Source organism: Manis javanica, chromosome 8, assembly GCF_040802235.1.
Source record: "Manis javanica isolate MJ-LG chromosome 8, MJ_LKY, whole genome shotgun sequence".
In the NCBI taxonomy this organism is placed as follows: domain Eukaryota; kingdom Metazoa; phylum Chordata; class Mammalia; order Pholidota; family Manidae; genus Manis; species Manis javanica.
The window spans coordinates 121044960-121070269 of NC_133163.1; the positions used below are offsets into that span (position 1 = coordinate 121044960).

Genomic DNA, 25310 nt, shown 5'->3' on the forward strand with positions numbered 1-25310 from the left:
GACGCAGACCAATGAAGTCCCACCAGCTGACCCGAACGAATCCATGACCAGTCATCTCGTGCCGAGGGCCTTAGTAGGATGTATACGCCAAAGCTCCCCAGCCCGCGCTGCTGCCCTCTCACTCTCACGGGCAGCCACCTCGCTGCCACCAAATAAATCTCTTGGTTGGATATTCACTTCTCAGTGAGGTTGTCTTTTCGCTTAAGGAATTCAGTGGTCTTTTAGTTAGGACATAAATATTCATGTGTTTGAACCTTACTGTAAAGTAAGCAGAACCATTAGGTATTTCTTTTAGTCCAGGGAATTTGTGAAAAAATTAATGAGAAAATATGAAGTACTATGTAGGAAGAGTACTGTGTGCTGTGCCTGCTTTAAGGCAGGGCTGTAACTAATCTTGTTTGGGCAACAGGCAAGCATTTCTAAGGAAGTGGTATGTAAGCTGAGCTCGAAGAAAGATGGGTTAATTGGAGATAAGTGGTGGTGAGAGTAGCTTGTGTGAAGGGGGCAGGAGCTGAGAGGGGCTGACAGGAGTGCAGCGTGCCATAGAGGGTTCGGGGTTAGTGAGGCAGGTAGGCAGAGGCCAGGTCATAGGGTGCCATGGATGTTAAGTCCAATGTCAGTTAAGGAATTTATTTAGATTTTTTTTGTAAAATGCAGTGGCAAGCCTTTGAGGGATTTAAAGGCAAGGAAGAATATCTTAGGTCACTGCCTGCTTACTGAGGGAATAAAATACAAAGATGGTATATGTAAATATTTAGGTAATGCTGTTTTCCAAGTAATAGAGAGTGGATAGTTTTGGGAAAATTTTGAAGGGCCTTGATTCTCAAAGATGTTCGTAAACTTACCTATGAGTATGATACATTTTTTTTGAATACATAAGTTTTTTGTTCAACTTGTTTAATATGGAAATTGAATTTTAAATGGGATAAAATAAGATAGGATGTTAAACTAAAACATTTACATTTGCATATTTTTTAAATGGCAAAATCTTTGTCCAAATTTTAAAATTAAATTTATTTGTTTCATTTAATGTATGTAATAAAAATTATAAATTGTTTATTTGCATATTTTAGCTGCTAATCTAAACACATTTATCTCAAGTTCCTGAGTTGTTTAAATTTGGGTGGAATAATAAAGATTTAGTAGTTATACAGGAAAGGTATAAAAGCAATTTCTCTTAGTTTAGCTATCATTTTGTACTGTTCTGAAGTTTATATTTAATTTATTTTACTTTAACTCTAATATAACACTTTTTATAGTATAAGACACAAATTACTCTTGGTTACTTCTGAGAATTCCTAAGCTGATTTTCAAGAGTTTTAAGACTTGAAGAATCAATTTCATATTCATCAAAGGTGTTGAAAACCCCTCATGGTGTTTGGGAAAGGGTGATTAGTCTATTTGGATTTGCCTATCATTGTAAGTGTTGGGAAACTTTAAAACAAGTGAATACTATTTCCTTCTCTCTGCCAGTGTGTTTGTGTTTATTTAGAACGGTTCTTTCATTATGTAACAAAGAATTCATGTCATCCATAAATTCATAATGTTAATGGTAAGTTATAGGTAAAGGGATGTGTTGATATATTTGAAAAACAGTCTTACTTACTTTTACTTATTGGATTAAGCCTCCCTGATTGTTCACGTGAACGAATCTAATTACAACTAAAGTTGTTCACAAGGGAGTTGGTCAGTAGTTTTCATGAAGAAGTGGTAAAGATTCAAGTTGGAAAGCTTTCTCTGGCTGAGAATATTTTTAGCAGATGTTTTCTTTAAGTTATGTTCTTCTCATGTTCAAATAACCAAGGACTTATAAATTTAAACTGATCTCTCCTATGCTTTTTACATCAAAATGAATTCTGATGGAGATTAAATATAGAAAATGAAACCACAAAAATACTAACGCAAAAGAAAGTTGATTTTTTGAAATAATCTTGGGATAAAGAAGACCTTTTAAGTATAACAGATTTAATTTTATGTGGTAAAAATTTATTTTCTTATGACAAAGTCATGGTCAAAAATTTTTTTTTAATCTGTAAAACAGAGCTATGTCTAAAGATTGCTGAGTCAATAGGATGAATGGACACTAGAAAAATGGACAAAGTGTATGTATAGTGAATCGATGAAAGAAATACAGCCAGTAAACCCAGAAAATATACCTTATTAACAAAGATTCATTTCAAATTTCTTTTATATTCCATAGGAAATTTCACTTTGAATACAGTAATTTTAAATATTTATGAATCCCATTGTAGGGTTTGAAATAAAACTTTTATTAGATACTCATATCATTTAACTAGGCATGATTACCTCAGTTAGCATAATCTTTTTTTCTAATGTTGTTCTAAATGAGTCAAATTTTGATTTCCCAATAAAAAATAAATTTATCTATTAGACATTCAAAGTGAAATGACTATATTTATGTATTATACCCAAAGAGCACAACCATTTAGAAATAATTTTTGGACATGTTTGATTTTCTTACAGAAATAGTAGAGGAAAGTTTTGCTTAACTTTGTTGTTTTTATTTATTGTTTTTGTAGGATCCAGTGTTCGAACATTCACTCCATTTTATTTTCTGGTGGAACCAGAGGATACACTCTCAGTAAGAGGCTCTTCTGTTATGTTAAACTGTTCCGCATATTCTGAGCCTTCCCCAAAAATTGAATGGAAAAAAGATGGAGCTTTTTTGAACTTAGTATCAGATGATCGTCGACAGCTTCTCTCAGATGGGTCTCTGTTTATCAGCAATGTGGTGCATTCCAAACACAATAAACCTGACGAAGGTTACTATCAGTGTGTGGCCACTGTTGAGAGTCTTGGAACTATTGTCAGCAGAACAGCCAAGCTCACAGTAGCAGGTAAGTTTTGTTAAATAATTTATTTGTATTTTCAAATTTTTATAAAGGGTAAATCCTGATAAAAGCAGTATTAGTCTAGTGCTTTCATTTAACTGATAGCAGTAACTATACTCATTTAATAAGTATCAATTGAGCTTATACTTTGTATATGGGATTATACTACGACTTGTTTGGTGCTCTAAGGAATTAACTGTAGCACTTTTTCATGATTCAGATGGCTTAAAGTTGGTATCAGAAGTATGGAGCCAGTTTTTTAAATTCTTTCTAACTTGGAAAAGACAGTAGAATTTATGTAGGAAGACTGAGTCATTTTAATTGCCAACTACTTTTATCCTACCCAGCATAACCATTTAGTATGCTTTGTAAAATTTGCAGTTTATCCAGAATCTTGATCCCACTCCCTTAACCAAGGAAATGACATTTAATTGGATTAATTACTTAAAAAACTGTGGGATATAGATATTAAGGTGATGATCAGAAAATTGTAAAGAGAGAAGCATTCACTCCCTTTTAGAGTGTCCTTATTTAAAGAATGATGGAAAGTGTTAGAAACATTAAGGATCTAGAAGAGTAAGATGTAGTTCTTGAGTATGTCAGACCTGTTTTGTAGTAGATGCTGGCATTCCTCAGATCAGTGATTCTTCACTTGAGTACCAGATAAAGTATTTAGTTTTTGTTAAGAGTCACATTGTACAAAAATTGTATTAAGTCTTAGATTCATACTCACCTTGGTGAAAAGGTAACATATGAAAAAAAGAATATGACTAAGACAGTAGTTTCCCATCTCATTTCTACTCCAGGGTTACAGTTCCCATGTCCTGCTTACTCCAGGGTGTATGTGCTCATTCATTCAGAGAATGATGGCTGTTTTTCTCTTTGGAGCCATATATTCAAAGTTGAATTTGAGTGTGATGTAAAGCCCCTATATTTAGTCTATAATCACAGATTGAGGATGGAAAAATAAGAGGAGAAAAAAATCAGTCCTTTTTACCATTTGCCTTTTCTTCTCTTGCTCTACTTTCTTTCTCATTCCCCTTTTCTCCCCTTCCCTTCTCCCTTACCCCCTTGCATTCATCTGTTTGCCAGGCTTTCTCCAATATGTTGATAAATAAATTAACATTATGACTGCCACTTTAATGTCACTTAGATCAGTTCCTGCTTATCATTTATGCTCCTAAACTGGGCTTTAATCTTGTCTCTTTCCTCTCAGCTGTCCCCCATATCCAGTCACCAAATCCAGTGACTTATTCTTCCTAATTTCTCTGTACTTGATCCCCATTATTCTTCTGAGGCTCCTGTGCACATCCCTCACCACAGCCTGGTAACTGTGCCGCTTCATTCCTTCCCTCCCCCATTCCAGTGGTCAGAGCACTCTTTCTCACCCTTCAGTGGCTCTCCAGTGACAAGTCAATGTTCAGACTCTTTTAGCAGGCCTCCTGAGTCCTTTCATGATCTGGCCTCTGGTTCTCCAGCTCCACATCTTGCCCTCCACCCTGCCTGTCTGTCCCTGCTCCCTCCCACCATCACTACCCTCATCACATTCTAAGCTCTGGCAGTACTGGATATTCTCAGTTCCCTTACGTTCTCTGTCTCTGGCCTTTGCTCTTGGCTTTCCCACTGCCCATTAATCCTATCCTCTGCCTTTTCATCTCTTTCTTTTCCTCTGCTAAGTTTGTTCTAGCCTTCCTGCTAGGTTTCACATCCTTTAGTTTTTTGACCCAGTATCTCAGTAAACAGGCACTTTCAATATGAGGTAAATTATTTGGGTGCAGATAAGATTCTGTAGGAGAGTTGTTCAGCCCACTCTTGGAATGGATATCAGGAGGAAATAATAGCTAAGAGATGAAGTTCTTTTTAATAGCTGCCTCATATCCATTGTATAGATATACTGTGATTTATCTAAAGATTCCCTTTTTGATGAAAAGTTACATGGATAAAAGTTATTTGATGTATTAGGCAATACTATAGTGAACAACTTTTTACAAATCTTTAGTTTTGTAAAATAGGTTACTAGAATTAGCAATTATAATAATCACTGAATCATAGGGTATACTTTGTATTTGTGTGTGTAATTTAAAAAAATAGCAGTGAGGTGGGAGGAAAAAGATGGCAACATGAGAAGTGAGGCAGAAATCTCCTCCCAAAACCACATATAGCATGAAAATACAGCAAATACAACTAATCCTGAAAGAGTGAACAGAAAGAAGACTGCAACAGACAGCTTACATCTGGGGAAAAGAGAAGACCTCACAGAAAAGGGTAAAGTAGCAAAGCTGTGATCCTTCAGGACCTAAACCCTCCCTCCACCCCCACTCACTGGTGGGAGGAAGAGAAATGGAATGTGGAGAGGGTAGAAGCCCAGGACTGCTAAATACCCACTCCTGGAGATCTACTCCAGGAGCACAAACCCACATTACATGGTGCACTGGAGATAAGAGGGATTGGAAAGCAAAGATAGGTGGAATACTCAGAGAGACTACGATTTCAGCCACTTGTGGAGAACAGGTACCCATAACTGGCCGCTCTGGGATAAAAGAAAGGCAGGCAGTTTGAAAGACTTCCCAACAGTGAGAGGGCTGCTAAAGGGGCAAGGATTACACAGAGTTTGCTGCTCAGAAGAAAGTACAGGTGGACAAAATCATCCTAGCACACTCAGACCAGCAGGTTGAAAACTTTCAGGAGCTTCAGGCACCCCATCCCCCTGGCTGGCAGTGTATTAAAATGACAGTTCTCTCAAGTACAATCTCAAGTAGAATTCCCTTAGACTCTTTTGTAGAAATTAATGAATTTATTTATTCTAATATTTATATAAAAGTCAAAGGAACTAGAGTAGCCAACCATTTTGGGAAAAAAAAAGAATAAAGTTTGCAAGACCCATAATACCTGATTTTCAAGACATATTATAAAGCTGCAGTAATCAAAACATAGTGGTGTGGGATTGGTGTAAAGGTAGGTGTTACAGATCAGTGAAACAGAGTAGAGTCCAGAAGTAGATCTGTAGTATATGGTCAATTTATCCACAAGAATACTGAGATAATTCAGTGGGGAGAGGATAGTCTAACAAAAGGTGTGGGAGTAATTGGATGTCTCTATGAGAAAGAAAAGGAGCCTTCTTGACCTTTATCTCACACCACATGTAAAAACAGACCTAAATTCAAAAGGTAAAAAGTATAAAATTTCTAGAAGAAAACAAAAAATATTTATGACTTTGAGGTAGGCAGGGATCTCTTAGGGTATAAAAAAGCATAAATTACAAAATAATAAATTGAACTTCATCAAAAATTTAAATTTTTGCTTTTCATCAAAGACACCAAAAATATGAAAAGGCAAAGCACAGACTAGGAGAAAATATCCATTGTTCAAATATCTGACCAAAAATTTGAGTCCAAAATATATAAAACCTTTCACAACTCAAGAAGATGATGACAGTCCAATAAAAAAAAGGAGGCAAAAAGGAAAGCCCTCTTTCCTCCCAGCAGGTGCCAGTTCTGCTTGCCTGCAACCCCCACCATTGGTGCAGGTGCTTAGCAGCTCCAGAGACTTGAGCTTCTGGGCAAAGAACGCATGGCCTACACAAACTTATTATCCCATAGAAATCACAAAAAAAAAATGAAATAGCAAAAAAATTTTGTCCAAGCAAAAGTACAAGAGAAGATGCCAAAAAGAGCTAAGTGAAACAAATTAATCTTCTAGATGAAGATTTCAAATGAAAATCATAAACATGCTCATGGACCTACAGAAAAATATTCAAGATCACAGGGAAGATGTAAAAAAGAGAAACTTTGAAAAATACAGTATCTGAAATGAAACATACAATGGAGGGATTTAAAAGTAGATAAGATGAGGGAGAGGAGAAGATAAATTGAAATAGAAATTAGAGAACAGGAAAACAAAGAAGCTGAGGCACAAAGAGAAAAAAAGATCTCTAGGAATGAAAGAATAATAAGAGAACTGTGTGACCAATCTCAACAGAATAATATTCGCATTATAGGGGTACCAGAAGAAGAAGAAGGGAGAGAAAAAGAGATAGAAAGTCTCTTTGAAGAAGTAATTGCTGAAAACTTCCCCAGTTTGGGGAAGGAAATAGTCTCTCATGTCATGGAAGTGCAGAGATCTCCTAGGACATCAGAGATGTCCCTAGGAAGACAACACCAAGACATATAGGAACTAAAATGGCAAAGATGAGGGACAAGAAGAGATTATTGAAAGTAGCCCGAGAGAGAAAAAAGATCACTTATAAAGGAAAGCCCATCAGGCTATCATCAGACTTCTCAGCATAAACCTTACAGGCCAGAAGGCATTGGCATAATATAGTTAATGCAGTGAAGCAGAAGGGCCTCCAACCAAGAATACTACACCCAGCAAGATGATCATTTAAATTTGAAGCAGGGATCTCTAGATAAGCAAAAGTTGAGGGTATTGACCTCCCACAAACTGTCTCTACAGTGTATTTTGAAGGGACTGCTCTAGATGGAAGTGCTCCTAAGGCTAAATAGCTATCACCAGAGAAAATAAAACCACAGTAAAGGAAGTGGACCAATTCATTACTAAGCAAATGCAAAATTAAATCAGCTGCTCACAAAGTTAGTCAAGGGATACACAAAGTACAGAATATGACACCTAATATATATAGAGAGTGGAGAAGGAAATAGAAGATGGGAAAAAAAAGAACATTTAGATTGTGTTTGAAATTGTATAATAAACACATTAAGACAGACTGTTAGATAGTAATGAAGCTGTCCTTGAACCTTTGGTAACTACGAAAGTGGCAATACATACATGTCTATCAATAATCCTAAATGTAAATGTAAATGAACTGAATGCACCAATCGAAAGACAGTTAGAATGGATAAAAAGCAAGATCCATCTATATGCTGCCTATAGGATATTCACTTCAAACCCAAAGACATGCACAGACTAAAAGTGAAGGTATGGAAAATATTCATGCAAATAATAGGGAGGAAAAAAGCAGGTGTTGCAGTACTTGTATCAGACAAAATGGACCTCAAAACAAAGAAAGTAACAAGAGACAAAGAAAGACAGTACATAATTGTAAAGGGGTCAGTCCAACAAGAGATATGACCATTATAAATATCTATGCCCCCAACACAGGAGCACCTACATATGTGAAACAAATACTAAACAGAATTAAAGGGGGAAGTACAGTGCAATGCATTCATTTTAGGAGACTGCAACACACTACTTACTCCAAAGGACAGATCAGCCAGACAGAAAATTAAGTAAGGAGTCACAGACCCTGAACAACACATTAGAACAGATGGACCTAACAGACATCTACAGTACACTCCACCCAAAAGCAGCAGTATGCACATGGAACATTTTCAAGAATAGATCACATACTAGGCCACAAAATGAGCCTCAGTAAATTCAGAATGATTGAAATTGTGCCAACCAGCTTCTCATACCATCAAGGTATGAAACTAGAAATAAATTATGTAAAGGAAACAAAGCCCACACACACATGGAGGCTTAACAACATGCTCCTAAATAATCAATGGACCAATGACCAAATAAAAACAGATCAAGCAATGTATGGAAAAAAATGAAAACAACAGCTCAACACCTCAACTCCTGTGGGACGCTTCAAAGGCAGTTTTAAGAGGAATGGATATAGCAGTACAGGCTTATCTCAAGAAAGAAGAACAATCCCAAATAAACAGTGAAACTTACAATAATTAAACTAGATGAAGAACAAATGAAGCCCAAAATCAGTAGGAGGGACATAATTAAGATCAGAGAAGAAATAAATAAAATTGAGAAGAAGAAAACAATAGAATTAATAAAACCAGGACCTAGTTCTTTGAGAAAATAAACAAAACAGATAAACTAGTAGCCAGACTTATCAAGAAAAAGAAAGTTTTCACACATAAACAGAATCAGAAATGAGAGGAAAAATCAGTACTGACACCACAAAAATACAAATAGTTCTTAGAGAATACTATGAAAAATTATATGCTAACAAATTGGATAATCTAGAAGAAATGGACAACTTTCTACAAAAATACAACCTTCCAAGACTGACCCAGGAAGAAACAAAATCTGAACAGACCAATTACCAGCAGTGATATTGAATTGATAATCAAAAAACTACCTAAGAAAAAAACCCTTGGGAGTAGACGACTTCACTCTGAATTTTGTCAAACGTTTAGTGGAAACCTAATATCCATCCTCCTTAAAGTTTTCCAAAAAACAGAAGAGGAGGGAATACTTCAAAACTCATTCTGGTATTGCTCTAATAACAAAACCAGGCAAAGTCACCACAAAAAAAGAAAATTACAGACCAATGTCCCTGATAAACAGAGATGCAAAAATACTCAACAAAATATTAGCAAACCGAATTCAGAAATACATCAAAGAGATCATCCATCTTAGCAAGTGGGATTTATTCCAGGGATGCAGGGATGGTACAATATTTGAAAATCCATTAACATCATCCACCACATCAACAAAAAGAAGGACAAAATCACATGATCATCTCTAGAGATGATGAAAAAGCATTTGACAAAATTCAACATCCATTCATGATAAAAACTCTCAACAAAATGGATATAGAGGGCAAGTTCCTCAACATAATAAAGGCCATATTATGAAAAACCCGCAGCCAACATTATACTTAACAGCAAGAAGCTGAAACCTTTTCCTCTAAGATCAGGATCAAGACAAGGATGCCCACTCTCCCCACTTTTATTCAACATAGTTCTGCAGGTCCTAGCCACAGCAATCAGACAACACAAAGAAATAAAAGACATCCAGATTGGCAAGGAAGAAGTCAAACTGTCATTGTTTGCATATGACATGATATTGTACACAAAAAACCCTAAAGAATCCACTCCAAAACTACTAAAAGTAATAACTGAATTCAGCAAAGTTGCAGGATACAAAATTAATACACAGATATCTGTGGCATTCCTATATACTGATGATAAACTAGCAGAAAGCGAAATCAGGCAAACAATTCCATTTACAATTGCATCTAAAAGAATAAAATATCTAGGAATAAACCTAACCAAGGAGGTGAAAGACTTATACCCTAAAAACTACAAGACACTCATGAGAGAAATTAAAGAAGACAACAATAAATGGAAATATATCCTGTGCTCATGGATAGGAAGAATTAATATTGTCAAAATGGTCATCCTGCCTAAAGCAATCTACAGATTCTGTTCTGTATCAGACCCTATCAAAATATCGACAGCATTCTGCAACAAACTAGAACAAATAGTTTTACAATTCATATGGAACCTCAAAAGACCCTGAATGGCCAAAGCAATCCTGAGAAGGAAGAATAAAGCTGGGAGGATTACGCTCCCCAACTTCAAGCTGTACTACAAAGCCACAGTAATCAAGACAATTTGGTACTGGCACAAGAACAGACCTCCAGATTAATGGAATAGAATAGAGAGCCCAGATATAAACTCACACATATATGTCCAAGAATATATGATAAAGGAGCCATGCATATACAAGGGAGAAATGACAGCCTCTTCAACAACTGGTGTTGGCAGAACTGAACAGCTACATGTAAGAGAATGAAACTGGATTACTGTCTAACTCCATACACAAAAATAAACTCAAAATAGATAAAGGACCTGAACGTAAGTCATGAAACCATAAAGCTCTTAGAAGAAAACATAGGGAAACACCTCTTGAATATAAACATGAGCAACTTTTTTCTGAACATACCTCCTCAGGCAAGGGAAGCAAAAGCAAAAATGAACAAATGGGACTCCATCAAACTAAAAAGCTTCTGTTCAGCAAAGGACACCATCAGCAGAACAAAAAGGCATCCTATGGGATGATATTTTTGGGAGAATATTTTCATAAATGACATATGTGACGAGGGGTTAACATCCAAAATATGTATAGAACTCACACGCCTCAACATCCAAAAAGCAAATAATTCGATTACAAAATAGGCGGAGGATCTGAACAGACACTTCTCCAAAGAAGAAATTCAGATGGCCAACAGACACATGAAAAGATTCTTTACATCGCTAATCATTAGGGAAATCCAAATTAAAACCACAATGAGATTATCACCTCACTCCAGTTAGGATGGCCCCCATCCCAAAGACAAGGAACAACAAATGCTGGTGAGAATACAGAGAAAGGGACACCCTCCTACACTGTTGGGAATGTAAATTATTAGTTCAGTCATTGTGAAAAGCAGTATGGAGGTTCCTCAAAAAACTAAAAATAGAAATACCATTAGGCCCAGGAACTCCACTCCTATGAATTTACCTTAAGAAAACAAAATCCCTTATTCAAAAAAACACATTCACCCCTATATTTACTGAGGCACTATTTACAACAGCCAAGACATGGAAGCAACCTAAGTGTCCATCAGTAGATGAACAGGTAAAGAAAATGTGGTACATATACACAATGGAATATTATTCAGCCATAAGAAGAAAACAGATCCTCCCATTTGCAACAATATGGATGGAACTAGAGGGTATTAATGCTCAGTGAACTAAGCCAGGTAGAGAAGGACAAATACCCAATGATTTCACTCATTTGTGGAGTATAAGAACAGAAGAAAACTGAAGGAAGAAAACAGCAGCAGACTCACAGACCCCAAGAAGGGGCTAGTGGCTACCAAAGGGAAGGGGTTGGAAAGGGAGAATGTATTAAGGGGCATTATAATTAGCACAAATAATAGGTCACAGGAAAGGCCATACTACATGGAGAAGACAGATAATGACTCTATAGCATCTTACTACACTGATGGACAGTGACTGCAACGGGGTATGTGGGGGGACTTGATAGTATGGGTGAATGTAGTAATCACAGTTTGCTCCTGTGAAACCTCTGTAAGATTGTGTATCAATGACACATTAATAAAATAAAATAAAATAGCAGAGATCTGTTTGGCAGTTCCTCAAAATGTTAATCATAGAATCACCATTTGACCCAGGAATTCCACTCCTAGGTATCTACCTAAGAGAAATAAATCGATATGTCCACACAACAATTTGTGCATGAATGGTCATAGCAGCATTATTCATAATAGTCAAAACGTGGAAGCAACCTACATCCTATGAAGGGATGAATGGATAATCAAAATGATATATTCATACATGGAATATTATTTTTTAGTAAAGAGGAATGAAGTTCTCATACATACTGCAATGTGGATAAGCCTTAAAAACATTATGGTAAGTGAAAGAAGCCAGTCACAAAAGACCACATATTGTATGACTTTACATATATGAAATGTCCAGAATAGGTAAATACAGAGAGGCAAAAAGCAGATTTTCTAGGACAAGGGATGGATGAGTAATGGCATGGAGGGGTAGGAGTGGGTGGGTATGGGGAGCAGGGAATGACTGCAAGTGTGTACAGGGTTTCTTTGGAGATTGATGAAAATGTTTCAAAATAAAATTACAGTGATGGTTCCACAATTCTCCGTATGTGCTAAATACCATTGAATTGTACACTTTTAAATGGTAAACTTTATGGTATGTAAATTGTATCTCAATAAAACTTTTTTTTTTTTTCCAAAAAAAGATACTGCAAAATTTATTTTAGAAGACTAGTGATAGAGTTCAAGCAATAGAAACTGGTTCTGGCCAAGCAAGAAGGGGAGTTTTTGAAAGAACAAAAGTAGATAGGTCACAGAATTAACTATGGGAGGTCTTTTCTCTGGGCTGTCTCGTTTCTCCACAGCAGAAATTTTTGTTTTGCTGCCTGGGCAGTACCCTGGCTGTGGGTGTTTTGTGCCTAAAGGTGGGGAAATTGCTAGGTCCAAACGCAGACATCGTTGATCCCTCTTGTCACCCCCACGTGTCACTCCCACTCTCACTCTTCTCCCGCCCCTCTCCAGAGGCAGCGGGACAAACTGGCCGCCCACCTGTGAGCTCCGGGAGCAGCGGCACTTTCCGCCTCATGTCAGTCACTAGTTCTGCCATCTGCTTTCTTCAGAAACTTTCTGAAATCTCTCGTCTGCCAATTCTCCACATGTTGTTATGGATTTATACTTTAAAAAATTACTCATTTTCACGAGACCTCAAGAGGGAGAATATTTTGACTTAACGAAAATAGAACTAGCTCTTGGTTTTATTTCAGATAGCTTTTTTCCTACTTTATTAGTTTCTGTGTTTATCTTTGTTAATTCCTTTCTTCTACTAATTTTCTGCTTTCTGAAAATAATTTTATAATTTTGGTTAATTTTATCTTTATTTCTCTCCTTCAAAATCTCCTTGAAGTAAAAAATAAGAAAAATTTATAGCAAGGCTAGACAACCTGTGTGTCATTTACAAATGGACTAATTCACCTGCCCTAAAAGTAGAAAACCTGAAATGTTTCTCATAATTTAACATGTTTGGTAGTCTTTAAAGAAATATTTTGTTGTGTTCTGAGCATGTCAGAATCACTTTTTGGATATTATTAATATTAATAGTAGCCAGTATTTGTTGAACATTTATGTGCCAGGCAATATGCTATACATGACTTATTTATGTTAAATATATAACGTTCTTAATAATTCTATGAGGGGCGCTACTCTCATTTTACTGATGGAGAGTCTGAGGCTTAAAGATTAAATAACTTGTCAATGTCACACAGCCATGAGGTGGTGGAGTTGGGATTCATACTCAGATTATGTGACTCCAGAACTCATGCTCTTAACCACTACATTCTGTGGCATCTGTAAAGTATTTATGACTACAGTATTTGTTAATATTTTGAAATAATTTCAAACTTAGGGAATTTTTTTTCACAACGGGACTGAGAAATCCCATATACTCTTCACTCAGATTACCCAGTTGTTAGCATTTCACTATATCTGCCTTATCCTCTCCGACAAAATACACAGACCAAATAAATTTGTTTTCTGAACCAGTAAGAGTAAGGTGCTGGCATTACCCCGACCTAAATACTTCAGTGTATATTTCCTAAAACAAGGACCATCTCCTAAGTAATTGCAGGAAATTAACCTTAATATAACTCTACCATTCAGTCTGTAGATACCATTCAGTTTTCACTGGTTAACTCAATAATGTTCTTAATAGCAAAAAAACAAAAGCCAAAATTTTGCCTGTCCGCCTTCCTTCCTTTCTGGTCCATGGTGACAGCGGTTGCATCTCTTTTAGCTGTTTTGATCTTAGACCATTTTTCAGTTTATCATTATCTCATTTTGGGTTTTCTGATTTTCCCCTATAAAGAGATTCAGTTTTTGCATTTTTAGGAAGGAACATCACAGAAGTGATGCTATGATTTTCTTAGTGCTTCATATCAGGAAGCATGTGATGTTGTTTTCCGTTACTAGTGATGTTATCTTTTATTATGTGGTTAAGATGGCCCTGCTATGTTTCTCCACTGTAAAGTTGAGTATTTTGTACTTTTTAAAGTTAGTAATAAGTATTTTGAGAAGAGATAATTTGATACTCTGTAAATATCCTATTCCTTATCTAACTTCTACTAGTTTAGCATCCATTCATGATTCTTTCTGCATTATCATTGTCCCAGGTTTAGCCAAAGGAAATTGCCTTCTGTCTGGCTTGTGTGTTCTTTTGATACGTCCTCACTGTTGTTTGTATACTTACTTTTATTTTCTGTTGTAAGACTTTCTAGGCTATTCTTGTGTTTTCCCTACTCCAGTCCGAGAATGAGCCATTCTTCCAAGGGGCATTGGCTCCCTATAGTGGACAATGATTTTAGAAATCAAATCGGGTCACCATATATACTGGAGTGACACTGATTCTGGACTCTCACTGGACAGAGCTAGGATATATACATACACACATGTAATATAAATGTATGTGTATGTGTGTATATATATATGCACATATATATATATGTAATATATATAATGACTATATATGAAATGTATATACCCATGTATACATTTCCATCTGTATCTATATTTGTATGTCTGTAATTATATAAAATTATAAAATTTACAGATACCTTTATTCTACTCCGGTATCATGGGATTTATTATACCCTTCTGTTTTTACATATATGTACACTGCATCTCCAACTGTGAGGAATCTAACCCCATTTACTTATTTGATGTGTATCCCTGTATATAGCCGATTTCCTGACTCATACATCTTCTGTTTGACCCTGGTTCCACCATACTTGTGGCCTTAAGGACTGATTTGCTCCTGGTCCTCATGACTACATTTAAAAATCATATTTCACTATATTTTATTTCTTCTTTTCCTTTATTGTCCAGGTCTTCCAAGATTTTCCAGCCAACCAGAACCTTCTTCAGTTTATGCTGGGAACAGTGCAATTTTGAACTGTGAAGTCAACGTAGATTTGGTTCCATTTGTGAGGTGGGAACAGAACAGACAACCTCTTCTTCTGGATGACAGAGTCATCACACTTCCAAGTGGAACACTAGTTATCAGCAACGCGACTGAAGGAGATGGAGGACTTTATCGCTGCATAGTTGAAAGTGGTGGGCCACCAAAGTATAGTGATGAAGCTGAATTAAAAGTTCTTCCAGGTATTAAAAACTGATGGTTTCATGTTTATTAGTGGGTAAAAAATTGTTCGGTTAAGATTTTTTTAAAAATGAAGACTCTTAAATATGTGGTGTGACATACTAATTTCAGCATAGGGATTACTCGATTTCTTACAGGGGGTAGAAAAGAAAACACGCCAGAAAGACCCACTCTTTAGTGAATGCCTTAGGATAAATTTATCAAGCAATAAAGCATATTTAATATCTGTGGCATTCTTACTGGTGAAAGAAACATTAGTTCAGTGCCTTTTGTCTTTTTATCTATCTTTTGCTACCTCCTATAACAGTATAATTTCTATAGTTAGGTCTTTTTACTTAAAAAATCAGAGTCTTGGGTTAGTTTGTAAAAGGGATGAGCAGAGTGCTGTCTGTAATACAGCAGCTCTAGAGAGACTGGTAAGCAAGAATCTCTGCATCTTTCTAAGGCTCCTGCATTTTAAAGTGAACTCAGGTGCTCTTTGCATCTTTCCCTCTCTGCAGATTCTCACTCTTGCTGCCCCGACTAGCTTTCCTCATGATCTGTTCTCTTCTCACCCACCTGTGTGACTGCTGCTCACCCCTAACGCCCTCTTGCTTGTAGCTCGTTGGAGTTCCTTAGCCTCTTCATGTTCTTGATTTTTCAGTTTCTATCCCATTACTAGATGCCTGCTTCTTTCCAGATTTCTTGTTTCAAATATGAATTTATGAGTATAGTTGGATCATCCCTACATTGTTTGGGCAGACTTTCTACATATGATTACTTCATGAGCTAATTTTAAGCCTATGGCTTGGCTTGCAAAGTGAGACCAATGTTAGGAGCAGCAACTTTTGAGGGTGATCCTGATGCACTTTGAACTGATTTTTTAAAATGTAGTTTCCTTCTTTGTCATCATTATCCTTGTCCTTGTCATTCCCATCCCAGTGTATTCTCAGCTCAGCAGCCACAGTTATCTTTTAAAATGTATATGAGATCATGTGACAACTTTGTTCAAAACCTCCTAAAGGTTTCCCATTTCAGAGTAAATATTAAAAGACTTGGCCTGTAAGGCTTTGTATAATCTTACGCCACCTCCCTTCCTCATATCTTTTCTCTCATCTTGCACTCTTCTTCTCTCACTCTGTAACTGTGGCCACACTGTTTCTAGAATGCTCCAAACATGCTCTTGCTTTAGGACTATTTCTGTATGCTGTTTTCTCTGCCTGGAATCCTCTTCCCTCAGACATATGCCAACTCACTGTCTTACCTCTCTGCTCAAATGTCACTTAACCAGCGAAGTCTGTTTTGACCACTGTTTAAAACAACAATGTTCCCTGTCCACACCTTCTCCTCACCCCTTAATTTTACTTGAGAACATCAGCATCTGACATACCATGTCTTTTATTTGTTGTCTCTCTTCCCCGTTAGTATGTAAGCTCAGTGAGGGCAGGGAATTTTGTCTGCGGCCAAGAATAGTAACTGCCCCATAGAAGCCAATAAATATTTGTTCAAATTTGTTTCTATCAAAATTTGATTAAATCTAAGTAATTCAATGAAGAAAAAAGAAATCTTGCCATATAGCAGTGTCTTCCGGACTACTTTGTGGTTTGCTTTCATGTTGCAGAGGTCATATTTCTTCTCTATACCTGGGATAGCATTCAAGCAAATCCTTAAAATCAGATGCAAGAAAACAAATTCTCAGTGTCAAAAGGATGAGCCACTAGTCAATATCTGAAACAGAAACAAAATGCTGAATGTGTTGTTTACTTAAGTAAGGGAATGCTGTGGTTGTCAAGCCTAGTCTTCTTAAACAGTCCAGGCTGCTGATATGTAGAATTTTTGGAAAGACATTGTTTCTGGTATGTTGGTTAAGAGGCAAGGGTAGGTAAGGTGAGAGCAGGGTAATTTCAGCCTTAGAAACAAGTGATCCTACCAGCCAGTGGCTGACTTTTAAAGTGCGAAGCTTTCACTCATTGGTTGGTTTTCAAAGGTACGCTCACTGAAGTGTGTTGTCACTGTTCTATTAGACAATGTTTACTTCTTACTGTGGCTACAGAACGTTAATCGGTTGCACACGTTTAAAGTCAGCTGTGGTGGTGGTTGCCATGGCTGTAAAACACCTTTTCCTAAGAATATGGGGACAGGAGTCACATCTTTTTGCCTGAGAATTGTCTTTTTTCTCAAAACCTAATGCTAGAAACATCATCCCAACAAAAAGACAACTCATAAGAGTGTGATCTTTTTCTATGTTCATAAAAGGGCAACTATATAAAGTGAAGCCACTCCACTTAGAGTGAAGCCAGTAGTTGCACCATTATGAAATCAAAGGATTGACAGGCAATATGAACAAGTTAAAGAGATGAAACTCAAAAATTTTCAGAAATCACATACACATATAGTGAAGTAAAGGAAACCTCTTACTATATCCCCGTACATGGGGGAGGATGCTGCTGAGGGTTCTGAAATTGCTTGGCTTTTCCCCTATTTGTACCACTCGTGAGGTGTTTAGTTGATTCTGTCTTTTAAAGCAAAGGAGATTTGGGTCAAATACCCCTCAGCTGATGAATAAGCACCTGGAAGACAGGAGCTACTAGTAGTACTTAAGGCCTTCAGAGAGCCTTGAATGCTTTGCACATGTAAGTTATTTAACAAATATTTGCCAACTTAAGTGGAACTTTCTTGTGTCACTTTTGCTTCAATTTTTTTGTTAAATAAAACCACACAATACATTTGGAATAGGAATTTGTCATTTCTTGTCATTAAAATAGCCAAGTGCTTTCTTAATTGTTGTCTTTTATTTACAATTTTTTTTAGACCCTGAAGTTACATCAAACTTGGTATTTTTGAAACAGCCCTCTTCCCTCATCAGAGTCACCGGCCAGAATGCAGTGTTGCCCTGTGTCGCTGCAGGACTTCCTGCTCCAGCTGTGCGATGGGTGAGAAATGAGCAGGCACTTGACACAGGAAGGTAATGCCGTCCGCCTCAAGGCCTTTTTGAGCCTTAGCTTGAGACTTGCTTTAATCTTATTTTGGGACTATTGATTAATAATAAAAAAAGATTATGTACTTTATTTAAATACATGATAATGTTCATTTATCATCCTTGAAATATGTTTGTATGTTGTATGTAATGATATTTAAAAAAAATGCTCTCAAAATATTAAGAGAGAATTTTTCCATTGGTTCTTTCTGAATTACAGTATCTTAGCTTAAGGTCTCAGGACCTCCTTCCCGAAACTGCTGCGAGAGTTTCCGGTGCTGACCTGCCTGAGACTTCTTACTCACTCTTACATGTATTTTGTTGATAGTGGTTTTTTCCTTTAAAAGGAACAACATTAAAAGAAAATGTATTCCTCATCCTTTTGTATTTGCCTTTTAAAATCATCCCAGCTGCCTTCTATGGTCACAGGTTCTCCCTCTTCCACAGAGCCTTTTCTGATGACATCGACCACCCTGTCATTCCCAGCCCCCTCATCACACTGCCTTGTGTAATGGGTTCTTTTTGCAGTTGTATTCTAATAAGAAAATTGAGGTGGTAGTGGTAGCTCGGGATGCTTTGTTTTCAAATCAAAGCTACCTTGTGCATTGTAGGGTGCCGGTGCCCACAACATGTGACAACCGAAGTTGTAACAACCGAAAATGTTCGTAGATATTTCCAGATGTCCACTGGGGAATGAAATTGTCTCCAGTTGACGACCACTGTTCTAGAGCAGTGCTGTCCAGCAGAAATACAACGCAAGTCACAAATATAATTTAACATTTTCTGGTAACTGCATTAAAAAAAGTAAGAAGTACATATATGTTGTTTTAGTGTACTACTAAATACAATAATAATAATTTATGCAATGTACCAGTAAAAGTGAAATGTAATTCTACCAAAACAAAGTTTGTGTCTAGTGCTCTTCAGCTTTTACATTTAAATAAACATTAAGTGAAAAATTACATTTCTCTGTCATTCTGGTCACATTTCCAGTGTCAGTAGCCATATGTGGCTAGCGGCTCGTTTCCCAATTGTGTGGCCCAAAGGAAGCAGACAGTCGTGATTTGTGTAGTTCGGTAACCAAGGCCGGGAAGAGATTTCTGTCCAGGCAGCTCAGTCAGGTAGTGGCAGTGTCAGCGCTCAGCGGTGACGGCAGCAGCCAGATCGCTGCTCGCGTGCTCCGTTAGCGTGACCGGTGCTTTTGTCTCCAGTAGCGCCTGATTTCCATCCTCACTGTGCAGCCGGTCTCCCGCTGCTTCTGCCTGTTTCACTTCCTTTCTTCCCATGCCTTTTCCCAACCAAATATATGCAGAGAATTTATAAGACTTCAGGGAATTTTTTTAAAACTTATACGCTAACTGAAACACTAGGGGACCTTAAAATAGGAGATGAAGATTTCAAGCCCTTAGAATAGAAATTTTAATTGGCTGCATGTTAGAACAAAATCTTTATCAGGACTAGGAAAGCTGAAGTAGGTTAAAACATTTTAAAACATTATATTTTATCATCGCAGAAGGACATTCTGAAGCTAATGATAGAAGAGTTTGATTTCGTATATAAGAAATAAAAGCAAGGATTTCTGTGATTCCGATGTGCTTATTCACTAATGACGAGGTGGGAGTTGGAGGGAAGAGGGTGTGGCTATAAAAGGGCGGTATGGGGGATCCTGCTGGTGGTGGAAATGTCAGGATCCTGGTTGTGATGCCACATTTAAGTTTTATAAGATGTTACTATTGAGAAAAACTGGGTAAAGGGCACATGAGATCTCTCTGTATTATTTCTTAAAACTGCATGTGAATCTATAGCTACCTCAAAATGAGAAGTTTAAAGAAAAAATGAAATGAGAATAAATCTTGTGCTGGAGAGTATATAAGACTTAGTTTTTACCTATTCTTTCTTTCCTGCTGTTTTAAAGGAATAGGTTTCCTAAGAAGTTCTTTTGTGCTCTGAATCTTAATTTTTATCTCTTCTCCAGCACTTTCATGAATCTTTTCATATTTTCCCCTCTCTATTAGTTCCTTCACTTTTGCCTGTAAAAAGGCTTACCTGTCTCTCACTCAAATAGCAACACACCAAAAATCTAAATTCAACAAGCAAATTTTCTTTTGCTTTCCCCTGCACACTTACTGCCCTAACCTTAAGAGTCTTCCTTGATGTGTGTTTATTCCTCAGATTCTCTCCAAACCCTGTCTTATTTCTCTGTTTATCCCAGTCATTCTTGTTCTGTTCCTTTATATGTTGTCTCACCTCTCTGCTCTATCACATAAAGTTGGGATTTGAGGGCATAATTAAGATGTTTAGATTGGAAGGACACTTGATAAAATTTAGTCGTGAACTTGCATGGTGTTTCTTCAAGAAGCCACCAAACCTGATTCTAGTTTTCCTCTTTCTTTGTCCAGAAATTTGCTTACCGAATTCAGGAAGACCAGTTACCCTAATTCAGTGTCCTAAAGTTTAAGCCAAAATAGCACTTTACTTAGGATGAGAATTATAAATGTTGCACAGACTGAATAGTTATTTCCTCTGACTTTTTTTCCCATGAGGAATTACATATGCAAAGCCACATTACAATCAAAACGTTTTCTGTTGAGCATAGTTACAGACAGGAAATGTAACAGTATTTGAGAGAGAAATCTGCCTATGCAAATCAGTTTAGATATAGAATCTCAAAATAAAAATTAAACTGTAACTCTCCAAACTCTCCAGATTAATTAAATGTATTCACTTTATAAAATTTTGATCAGAATATGGGTCTGTGATTTCTTCCTGTTACAGGATCATTTTACTTTCTCTTTACATAGACTTCAATCACTCTGTAGAGTTGGGTTAGTAAGGACTAGCCTCCCAGTTGGTAACAGTCTGACAGCTGATTCATGCCCAGCGTCCATCCCAAGGCGCTGTGCCCTGGCACCTGTGCTTCCCTTCCCCGTGCCTTCCTTTCCTCCTTTCCTCTTCCCTAGCCAAACTACCACAGGAAACTTCCCGAAGGCGTTGTGACTCCCTGATGTGCTGTTTCTGGGTCAGATGTTCTGCCCACTCTCAGTCACCTCAGTGTGGCAGAGCTGTGGTGGAGTGACTCTCAGATTGATTCCAGGCTTCAACATTACATTAATTTGTAAAAAAACAAAGCAAAACCAAACAATACTGGAATTGGAATTAGTTACAAAGGTGGTATCCATTTGGGAATAATTAGAAGTGTCAGAGATGGTTCAGTGTACTATTTTTAATTGTATTTGTGATATTTATACATGGAAAATATGAGCAAATAGACTAAATTATGATAATTTTGTTAGTCTCAGTCTACCTATAGCCATACAGGTAATACCATTTAAGTGTTTTTCTCTGTTTTATGTGGAGAGTTCCTCAGGTATTATTTTCCTAGTTTTGAAATGTATCAATGTTTTTTATGCAGCTCTGAAAAGTTGGTATTGCTGGCAGGTGGTAGTCTGGAGATAAGTGATGTCACTGAAGATGATGCTGGGACCTACCTTTGTATAGCTGACAATGGAAATGAGACAATTGAAGCCCCAGCAGAGCTTTCAGTGCAAGGTATGTAAATATTTCCTGTACAAATAAAAAATGCTGTGTACTTCGTGGGTTTGCTACATGTTTAACATTAATGTAAGAGAGGCAATACTGCATATTTAGAAGAATGAGCTTTAAAGCAGATGGCTTGGGTTCAAATTCTAGGTCCTGTATTTCCTAGATATATAATAATATCAAATGTACTTGATTTCTCTGAGCCTCATTTTCCTCACCTGTAAAATGTAGATAGTAAGAATACTTACCTCATAGGGGTTGTTTTAAGGATTAGAAGAGTTAATGCTTGTGAAACTCCCAGAATAGTCACTAGAATACCTTAAGAGTTCAATTTAGTTATTGTTGTTACTGCTTGTTGTACTAGTGTGGGGGTGGAGGGTGTGACCTGGGGCATCTGAAAGGTCCATTCACTAGTCTCAGAATGCTTTCTCAAAAGACTTCTCTGGCCTCTGACCCAGAACTGTTAATCTCCTTGCAGTGGTGTCCCCTCCTCTCAGGTGACTAGATCATCTAGGAAGGAGTGCGCTGGGGCTGTTGATGTAACACGGTCACCTGTTCGATGATTTGTTGATTTATTCCTTTCTGTCCAACTAAATGTTGATCATCGCAGCAGCTCTACTTGCTTACAGGTTCTCTCATTTGGAAGTCAGAGAAAATGAACTCATAGTCTCTTCCCTCCATCTCTCTTACCTTTCTTCCAAATGGAAATGTACATTGAAAGGAATATTTGCTAGCTCTCCTATGCTTGTCTGTACCCTCGTTTATCTTGTTTCAAATAAAAATCTTTAAGACACTGTCTCTTATTTTCAGGGAAATCCAGTACCACTTGGTTATGTAGAGCTGTGTATCGACTCATGATATTCATCATCTGCTTGTCCCAAACTGTTTTGTATCTGATAGAGCACTTCCTGATCTGTGGTTTGGGGTTGTTTCATATTTCATATGGAAGTTTGTTTCTCCAGCTCAATTTGTGGGTTTCACAGTGGGAAGTAGCGTAGCCCTGTTCTTTCTTTACTAGTCACCAGAGGACTCAAATGTGTTTTTGATAAGAATTGGGGAGCAGACTGTTTGGGGTTCTGTGCTGGCAAAGGAATAGAATGTGTATATCCTCCATTGCTGTGTGTGGATGGATTCATAATCTCTGAAAATCAAAAGAGCAGGTCCCGAGAGTTTGCAGAACTGTTACCTCAGTTGAGCCCAACTGTTGTTCTTGGCTAGACGGGAGGTGGGCTATGACTAGTTTCTTTACCTCTATTTGAAATTGGACAAATACAATATTAGTGAACTTTACCTTACTTGGTCTTTGTGCTTCCCTTAATGGATGTTTTCTCTTTTAGTTTTTTCCATTCGATTCTTGGCCTGATACTCTCTTCTAGTTTCCTACCTGTACCTCAGTTTCTTCCACTGTAAAGTACCTTGTTACTAGCTTCAAATGAGAAGCGTAGTTGCCCATGATACATGTCAGCTGTATTTGTCCATGTGATTATTTTCTATTCTTTTATTTTTATTCATTTATGGAATCTGAGACTCTGCGTATTAACTGAATTAGCTGCATATTTTAATTATAAGATAACACATACATCTTACAATTTGCACCTAGTTCTAATTATCTGTATCTGGAGAAAGTCCTCTTTAAGTGAATACATTCTAACAAACTGAGACAAGAATGAGGAAACCCAGATATTAAAAATTATTACAAACCTTCACCAATCATTGTATGGTATTGGCCCAAGAATAGACAATAGAAAAGAATAAAATCCAGCTGTTCAAGTAATTGTGGAACTTTAAAATATTTTCAAAGAGATCATTAGATTCAGAGGGGAAAAGTGTTTCATTAACTGAAGTGTATTGATTTAATAGCCTTTCAAGTGGAAGAAAGTAAAGGTGGATCTCTACTTCAAACCAAAGGTCAAAATGTGAAAAAGTGAAGGACTTATGGGATAGTGTTTGTGTTATTTCTGATGGAATAGACTATCTTAGGAAAAACAGAAAATAGCATGTTAGGCAAAAACTAACAAATTTTGACAACATGCTTATTTTTTTATAAGTTGTATAGGTAAAAAAAACCCTGTGAACAAAGGCCAAATGCAAGTGATAGGCTGGGAGAAAACATTTGTAACAGACAACCGTATAAAGGGTCAGAATCCTTCAAAATACAGAGCTTTCAGAAACAGATTTTTAAAGAAACATCCTAAGGAAAATTGATAAAGTATGAACAGGCAATTCACAGTTTATTAGCGATTTGTATTTCTTCAGAAGGTAGTCAACCTCACCTAGTAGTCAGAAAAATACAAATATAAAAGATACTGTTTTCCTCTGTCATCATATCTGCAAAAATTAAAAAGACTTTGACCTCCAGAGCATGTGATATGCTCAGAACTGGAAATATTACTGATAGCATCTCACTAGTACAGAATAAAGCAAGCAAAACAATACCTCCTTGTTACTAAATATTGTATTCCTCAATGAAATTTAAAGTTGAATTGCTTTTTTATATCCTTATAGAGAGCAATGAAATTCATTTAATAACCAAGTCTTCTCAACTGCCCACCAGCTCTTTCTCTTCCTCCCTGACCTCATTTGAGGTTGGTTGTTTCTTGTCCACTATTGAAAAGGCATCCTATCTGCTAACTTCTCTATTTCTAACATATTTTCAGATTGGCTTGGGGCTAATAAATGTACATGTATGTTTGAGAGTACCTGTTATGGTATTTAATCCCCAGTAGAAGACTGGGCAATCGTGTGGTGCTTTAAGACAGAGGTCAGGAATCTCGGTTAGCAGAACTATGGAGGGTTTAAAAAAAAAATTTCACCCTAAAGTTTACACAGAGTGTATTATAAGTCAGTGGTTGATGAAAAGTTAGAAAAAATAAATAAAATGTATTTTCAAGGTATGAATCTAGAGATGTTATGAGTACCCATGAAAGAATCAGGAAGTACTTACCATTTACTCTACCAACTAGATTTCAAATAGTACTTACCACTACTCTCTCAACCAGGGTTAGTTTTTTAGTGGTAACATATTCTAATAAATATTAACTTTTCATTCTTACGCTTGCTTCACATTTCTAAACTGGATTAGGAGTAGTTGAAATGGAGCAAAAATCCTACACCTTTGATGAAGAAAATAGTTTCTAGTTTCCATTTCCAATAGTCTCAGATGTTAACTCCTATAAGTCTGGGGAGAGAAAATCCCCAGACAAATACCTCTAAAACCAAAATCAGTCAGAGGGAGAAATAAAGTTTAAAACCCATTTATTGCTTACAAACTGCAGTCCAGGGCTGTTTCTCTTTCCTGCTCCAGCAGAAGCAAGACCAACCCTCCCCTTAACCTCTTAGGTTCAGATAAGCCCTCGGCTGCCCAGTTAATTACCCATTGATGTGGAGATTAACTTCTCTCCACCCCTGAGGCACTAAAGACAGGCAAGATATTACAATTTTACCCACACTCCTTCATCCAAAATAAACTCTGAAGAAGCT

At 37.0% G+C, this 25310-nt stretch overlaps 1 protein-coding gene across 12 annotated transcripts in view; it reads left to right on the plus strand.

Moving 5' to 3' along the window:
* Positions 1 to 25310, plus strand: part of NEO1 (neogenin 1) — a 248829-nt gene that overhangs the window by 71178 nt on the left and 152341 nt on the right. For all 12 annotated transcript variants that reach the window (XM_073212155.1, XM_073212151.1, XM_037010124.2 and 9 more), the window contains exons 2-5: positions 2541 to 2858; positions 15061 to 15336; positions 18125 to 18278; positions 21703 to 21839. In XM_073212155.1, coding sequence (XP_073068256.1) covers positions 2541 to 2858; positions 15061 to 15336; positions 18125 to 18278; positions 21703 to 21839 — 885 coding nt within the window. The remainder of the gene's footprint in view (positions 1 to 2540; positions 2859 to 15060; positions 15337 to 18124; positions 18279 to 21702; positions 21840 to 25310) is intronic.